The sequence below is a fragment of the Gracilinanus agilis genome, chromosome 3, assembly GCF_016433145.1.
Source record: "Gracilinanus agilis isolate LMUSP501 chromosome 3, AgileGrace, whole genome shotgun sequence".
In the NCBI taxonomy this organism is placed as follows: Eukaryota; Metazoa; Chordata; class Mammalia; order Didelphimorphia; family Didelphidae; genus Gracilinanus; species Gracilinanus agilis.
This window is the reverse complement of record NC_058132.1, coordinates 447,790,645-447,798,560: the sequence shown is the minus strand read 5'-3', so window position 1 is coordinate 447,798,560 and position 7,916 is coordinate 447,790,645. Positions and strand designations below refer to the sequence as shown.

The following is a 7,916-nucleotide window of genomic DNA, read 5'->3' as shown; positions in this document are numbered from 1 at the left end:
CCATCTTACCCGGAAGTTCTCCCTTTAATTCCACATTATATATACATTTGCAAGGCTTCCTTGCAGTGTGGATTCTGATGTTCAGCAAGATTGGAGCTCTTTGTGTTTTCCACATAGTTTACCTTAAGATTTCTCTCCAGTGTGGATTCTTTTATGTTTAGCAAGATTGCCCCTCTGTATAAAAGCCTTTCCACATTCATTGCATTCAAAAGGTTTCTCACTAGTGTGGATTTTTTGATGTTTAGTAAGTGTGGAGCTATATGTGAAAGTCTTTCCACATTCATTGCATTCATAAGGTTTCTCTCCCTTATGGATTCTCTGATGTGTAGAAAGTTTGGAACTGTCTGTGAAAGCCTTTCTGCACTGTTTACATTCATGAGGCTTTTCCCCAGTGTGGATTCTCTCATGTGCAGCAAGATGGCTCCTCTGTGTAAAAGCCTTTCCACACTGGTTACATTGAAAAGGTTTCTCTCCAGTGTGAGTTCTCTGATGTGCAGGAAGCTTGGAGCTCTGCCTGAAAACCTTTCCACATTGTTTACACACGTAAGGTTTCTCCCCAGTGTGGATTCTCTGATGTACAGCAAGATTGTTTCGCTGTGTGAAAGCCTTTTCACACTGATTACACTGGTATGGTTTCTCTCCAGTGTGGATTCTCTGATGTGCAGCAAGAGTGGCCATATGTGTGAAAGCCTTTCCACACTGATTGCATTGATAAGGTTTCTCTCCAGTGTGGATTCTCTGACGTGAAGCAAGATTGCCCCTCTGTGTAAAATCCTTTCCGCATTGATTACATTTAAAAGGTTTCTCTCCAGTGTGGATTCTTTGATGTATAACAAGATTGGAACTCTCTGTAAAAGTCTTTCCACACTGATTGCATTCATAAGGCTTATCTGCAGGGAGAATTATCTGATGTCTAGCAAGCTTAGAGTTCTGAGGGAAAACTTTCCCACCATTATTACCTACATAAACCATTTATCCAGGATAACTTTTTTGATGACTAATGATGTCTGAACTCCAGTTGAAGGCAATTTCCCCTAGATTACCATGATACATGTGCATTTCAGGTTTCCCACGGGACTGAAGAAGCTCTACTGGTTCAGTAAAACATTTGCTATATCCACTATACTGATGAGAGTCACTCCTTGAGGTAATTTTCTTACACTGATTGAGGACTGAAAACTGTCTGAATCTCTTTCCAGTTTCATCAAGTTCACATTCACTTTTTGGATTTTTATCTACCTTGATATTAGAGTCACAGATTTCTCTCAAATTGAAGTCACAGGGACTGTGATTCATGAATTTTTGCTGGCCAGATTCTTCCATGAAAAGGTTCTGAAGCTTTGTAGACATCTCCTTCACCTCATACCTGGTCTCCGCATCCACAGAGAACAAGTTCTGAGCATTCTCCAGCATGTCCTCCTTGAACAGCTCTTTCTGAGAATGGTCCAGGAGGCACCACTCCTCCTGGGTGAAGTCCACAGTCACATCCTTGAAGGTCACCCACTCCTGGTATGGGGGTCTCTGGGTCCCAGGGACCATTCCTTTTGGCTCCAGGGCCCTTCCTTGGGCCAAACTTTGGTACTCTTCAGGGAGAAGGATCCCCAAGGTAGAGAGACTTCCTTGTTGCAGGCCCTGTTCTCCAATGTGGATTCTCTTATGTTTCCTAAGACTGGAGCTCTTTATGAAAGCCTTTCCACACTGATTACATACAAAAGGTTTCTCTCTAGCATGGCTTTTATGATGTTTATTAAGAGTGGAGCTCTGAGTGAAAGCCTTTGCACCGATATGGTTTCTCTCCAGTGTGGATTCTCTGGTGTGTAGAAAGTTTGGTACTGTCAGTGAAAGCCTTTCCACACTGTTTACATTCATAAGGTTTCTCTCCAGTGTGGATTCTTTGATGTGCAGCAAGATGGCCCCTCTGTGTAAAAGCTTTTCCACATTGGTTACATTGATAAGGTTTCTCTCCAGTGTGGGTTCTCTGATGTGCAGGAAGCTTGGAGCTCTGCCTGAAAACCTTTCCACATTGGTTACATTGATAAGGTTTCTCCCCAGTATGGATTCTCTGATGTGCGGCAAGATTGTTTCTCTGGGTGAAAGCCTTTCCACATTTTTTACACTCATAAGGTTTCTCTCCAGTGTGGATTCTCTGATGAGCAGCAAAAGCAGAGCTCTCTGTGAAAGCTTTTCCACGTTGATGGCATTCATAAGGCTTTTCCCTAGGGTGGATTCTCTGATGTGCGGCAAGAGTGGCCAAATGTGTGAAAGCCTTCCCACACTGATTGCATTGATAAGGTTTCTCTCCAGTGTGGATTCTCTGATGTACAGCAAGATTGTAGCTCTATGTAAAACTCTTTCCACACTGATGACATTCAAAAGGTTTCTTTCCAGTGTGGATTCTCTGATGTTTCCCAAGATTGGAGCAATTTCTGAAAGCCTTTCCACACTGATTACACTGATAGTGTTTCTCTCCAGTGTGAAATCTCTGACGTCTAGTATGCTGTCTAGTATGCTTAGCATTCTGAGGAAAGGCTCTCCCACCTTTTTTGCCTACAGAAAGCATTTCTGCAGGATTACTTTTTTGATGTCTAATGACATCTGGACTCCAGCTGATGGCCATTTCCCCTAGATTACTTTGATACTTGTGCTTTTCAGGTGTCCCATTGGACTGAAGAAGCTCTACCTGTTCAGGAAGGCATTTACTATATCCATTATCTTGAGAAGAGTCGTTTCCTGAGGTCATTTTCTTACACTGATTTAGGACTGAATACTTTCTGAGTCTCTTTCCAGTTGTCAATTTCAGTTACTTTTTTGATTTTTATTTACTTTGATACAAAGAGTCACAGATTTCTCTTTAATTTAAGCCACATGGACTGTGTCATAAATTTTTACTGGACTGATCCTTCCACAGAAAAGATTCAAGTTTGTAGACGTCTCATTTACTTCAAAACTGGTCTCAGCATCTGGGTTGTGGGCCTCTAGATCCCAGGGGCCATTCCCTCAGGCTCCAGACTTTCCTTCAGGCAGGTTTCCCACCTTTCCAGGCTGAGCTAGTCAGGGAGGCTTCTCAGGGAAGGGAATTACAGAGGATGAGGTCCCAGAGGTGGTACCAACCCCTGCCCTCAGCGGCCAGGGCCATTCATCACCTTTTTGATGACTATGGTATTGTAAGGAATGTGGAACATGATTTCTCTGCTTCTGGGTGCTTTTGTTCTTTTGACAAAATATGTCATTGTAAATTAAGCCATTTGCTAGTTGGTTTTTGTTGCTGAGAAAGACCCTTACATTTGGAAACACAGTGATGTTTAGAATGTAACCATTGGGACTTAGTAATTATCATTTTCAAAAATGAAGATATTTTAAATAATGAGTTTTTAAGGGTTACATGGATGAGGAATGAAGCAATAATTTCAATATAAACTGAGATCTGAGCTACATTTTTGCATTTTTTCTTGAGTTTTAGATGGGAACATATGCAAATTTAAAAATACATATGTATTATAAATATATGTATGCAAAATATATACATAGGGTTTAATTTTTTTTAATCAATGAAAATCAGTTTTAATTATATGGACCCTTCCTCGTCTATGAGGAATGCCTATTTAACAAAGGTGATACACTCAGATAATAGGCATTATTTTTCTGAACCCACTTTCATCAACCTCTTATTGGACCAGTTGAAATAGTGTCAAATTTCCCATGTCTCTGACCCTCATTCTTGATTCCTTGTTAAATACTCTAGAAAATACCATTATTTCATTTGCCCTGGATATGTTAATTTCTTTTATAGCCATCAAATATTTTCTTATTGAGGATAGCTGATTCTAAAACTATAAATGTGTGAGTCCTGAAATGTCTGGGATCCTTGTTTGGAATTTGAAAGGAACTTCAAAGTTTCACTTCTAGAAGTCACTCTACTTTGTGCTGCCTTCAGCCAGTGGGTAGGAGGCAGTAAGACTAACATTGGGCCTCTTTTCCTCATCCTCCTTGTGAGCAGTAATGACATTTTTTAAAACTATTATTGCTGTGTGGTTCTGATGCTCTTCAGCCTAACTCTCTGTCACCATTTGTTTTAAACCATAGACTGAGACCAGGATAATCAGGGTCAAAATTATGGATTGAGGTAGGAGGGAACAATGGGCAAGCACTTTTGAAGTAGCAACTTCTTGAACTAATATTAGTTAAAGTATTAATTACTTTATCATGGAAAATAACTCTCTAATTTCTCTATTACTCTTATGTGGACTAGTCTCCCCCTTGAGGGAAGAATTATTTTTGGTGTCAGGACTCTTTTATATTCTTAAAAATTATTCAGGATCCCTTAATGAGTTTTTGCTTATGTGGGTTAGATCTACTGATATTCATCATATTAGGAATTAAAACATTTTAGTATTATTATGATACTTTTTACTTTATAGATCCCTGGAGTCTCAAAAACCCACAGCAGTCTCAGAACCGCATTTTAAGAACCATTCATTTACCCTATCATTACATATATTTCCCTTTACTTCACCTTTCATAAACCTATTCCTCATCTTTAACATTCTCAAAAAACATTTATTAAGTACCTACTACAAGTCAGACTCTAGTCTGTCAATGCTTAACTGCATTCTCAATCCATGAACCAACTATTAGCCTCATTGCCTTCCAATCCAAATCTTGAAATGAGAAGTTTTAACTAGTTGGTACTTGGTTTGTCTTCTACCATTCAATTCTCTACCTTCTTTTTTCATCGTTTACCTGTTCAAAACCTGATATTATATTACCCTGACCATTTGCCTTATCCTTCCCTGTTCACATGCTGTTGAACTATGCTAAAGGAAATCACAAAGCCATGGTGACTGAGTCCACTAAATATTCACATTATATAATTTCAAATGAGCCCTCACTGCTATATGGTAGTTATTTTTATTCTTCCTTGATAATCTATTCTAAACTATATATTCTAAATCTTTTCTCTCTAAGCCAACCTATAATATTCTTTCCATATTCTTTCTCAGCAAATTTTGCTTCACATTTTAAGGAGGAAATTAAGGACATCTATTGACATTTCCCTCTTTTCCTCCTATCTACATTTAAAATTCCCCCACCTCATTTTCCACTCTTTTCACCTTGTTGTCTATATCTGAGGCAGAAATTTTTTTTCATTAGCAAGGCCAAATCCTCTATTCAGATCTTTGATTGGAATCCTCTCAGGTCTTGCTCTTTCAAACTTGTCTCTTTTCCTAATCTTACCTGCTATCTCTTCCCTAAATACATGTCACTTTTCTATTTCCTCTCTTCTTAACAAAACAACAACTACACAAACACACACACACACACACACACACACACACACACACAAATCTTTTCACTTACTCCCTATTATTCCCTTCATAATTTAGCTCTATCTCAAAGGCAAACTTCTGTAGGGTGGAGTTATCCATGCATTTCTTTCTTTTTCTACCTACCTCACTAAGCTTTTCATTACCACTGGGAAAAAACTACATTTAACTGAAAACATTCTCTCTAATGTTATCAATAACCTCCTTTACTCAGGCTTCATTGTTCTCTGAAATATTTTACATGAACTTATCTTTTTCCTGTATATTTTCTTATATCCTAGATTTTTAAGATACTGCTCTCTCAGTTGCTCTTCTGTATGAATTCTCCTTATTATCTTTGCTAAATCATCTTCTTTCCCCAAATCTCCTATCTCTAGATATAAAAAAAGTTTTCTCCTTAGCCCACTTTTCTCTTTAAACTTCTGGTGGTGATTTTATTAACTTTCTGGGATTCATCATCTCTATTCAATTGACTCCCAAATTGTAATATCCAATTGTCTTTTCTCTTCTCCTATTAACACTTCTATCACTTTTATCCTTTCTTACTCATATTAAATCGTTTTCCAAAACTTGTTACTCTAACTTCCTTTACATCTTTCAAGCATCAGTCCCTTTCTCTTTATTCACATGGCCACAACTTTAGTTCAGGACTACTTTGCCTAGTGACTGTACTATTGAAATTACCTTCTAATTGCTCTTCTCATTGGACCCTCTCCTTTTTAATCTATTGATAAAATATAGCAGATCATTTCATGTCCTTTACAAACTTACTCCAGCTTATCTTTCCCTAAATAACTTTATATTATTACATATCGTGTATTCTATGTTTTAAGTAAGCTATTTTCCTTGCTGTTACCTGTATATGACATTCAAATCTTCTCCCTCTGTTCTTTTTCCTAGTCTATCCTCCATATCTAGAAGACTCTTCATCCTTATCTCTTCCACTTGGTATCACTGGCTCTCTTCAAGGTTCACCTTATTGTTCTTCTAATAATAGATCTTTTCTCACCCTCCAATTGGTTAATCTTACCCTCCAACTAGTAACTACTTTGTATAAATGTTTAACTTCATAATTTTGTAGTTCTTGTTTTAACCCCCCAAAATGTAACCTTCTAGAAAGCTGAGACCTTTCTGTTTTATATATGAATCTTCAATGCTTAACAGAATCTGACACATAGTAGGCATTTAATAAATGTTTGTTGAATTAAATCAATTAAACCAAATTTAAAGAGTCATGAATGGAAAGGTCTTTTCCCTACTGCAAGATGAACTGTGAATAATTAAACATCAGTTTCTGATTATAATAAACACTGAAGTAGCTGAATAGCTTTTCAAGATAATTACACTAGTTTTAAAAACACCTTGATTAAATTAGAGAAATGAAAAAAAATCTACATTGTGTAATTGCTTCTCTTCCAGAAACTTTAAAAAAGATTTTCTAATTTTTAAGTCAAACGTATGAACTGAGCATGTTGAGATCAAATGAGAATTTTTACAGTGCTTTACAAGTCTTAAATTGTTTTATTTGAGGAGCTAAGTGGTATAGTGTCTAGGGTTTTATATAGGGTCTAAGTGTTATAGACCCAGCATCTTGAAGTCTCATTTTCCTAAGTTCAAATCTGGCCTCAACCACTAGCTGTGTGACCTTGGGCAAGACACTTAACCTTGTTTAGCCAAGTTCCTCTTCTGCAAAATAAGCTGAAAAAGAAAAAGGTAAAACCACCCCAGTATCTCTACCAGGAAAATCCCAAATAAGTTCAAGTGTCAGATACAACTGGAAAATGATTGAACAACAGAAATTATGATATCAAATTCATTTAAGCATTTTAATTTATAAAAAGATAATGTAATGTCATTTTAATATGAATATTTTGTGATTCTCCCAAAAACCTTTCACATTTTAATTGGATTTATTCTCTTTTCCAACTAGGCATTTTTTCTATTTCATATTGCAAACATATATTTTTTTTAAATTGTCATTTACATCCTTTCATAAATATGCCCACATGTTTTACTCCATATGCTTGGGACTTTCCCCTAAAATTCTTGACATTAAATGGGTCTCAGTCTAGCAAATGAGCTGCCCAGTGGCTATCCTTTCACTGAATGACCAGTCTGTATCCAATACCAAATGCAGCACATATCTTTTTTTTTTTAAATCCTTACCTTCTGTCTTGGAGCCAATACAGAGTATTGGCTCCAAGGCAGAAGAGTGGTAAGGGTAGGCAATGGGGTTCAAGTGACTTGCCCAGGGTCACATGGCTGGGAAGTGTCTTAGGCCAGATTTGAACCTAGGACCTTCAGTCTCTAGGCCTGGCTCTCAATCCACTGAGCTACCCAGCTGTCCCAGCACATATCTTTGATCATATCTTTTATATAATCTTTGTGTAATGTTTTATTAATAATCTTCTGTAGCTCAGTGGAATCAAACTCATAGAAACTTGTCCCTGTTAGCCTCACATTGACTTAGAAAAATAAATGAACATTTAAAAATATTTATATGTTATTATTGTTATATTATCAAATATGGATGATGCATACTTTTAGTTATGCAGAAATTGGTATTCCGTGACATTTTTTTCACATGGCATC

General features: G+C 37.1%; 1 protein-coding gene across 1 annotated transcript in view; it reads right to left on the bottom strand.

Moving 5' to 3' along the window:
* The window catches only part of LOC123241689 (zinc finger protein 239-like), a 78,921-nt gene extending 77,968 nt beyond the window's left edge, over positions 1-953 (bottom strand). Inside the window, exons 1-2 of the mRNA XM_044669255.1 lie at positions 923-953; positions 222-890 (exon numbers count right to left, since the gene is read on the bottom strand). Coding sequence (XP_044525190.1) covers positions 222-890; positions 923-953 — 700 coding nt within the window. The remainder of the gene's footprint in view (positions 1-221; positions 891-922) is intronic.
* Positions 954-7,916: the final 6,963 nt, after the last annotated feature.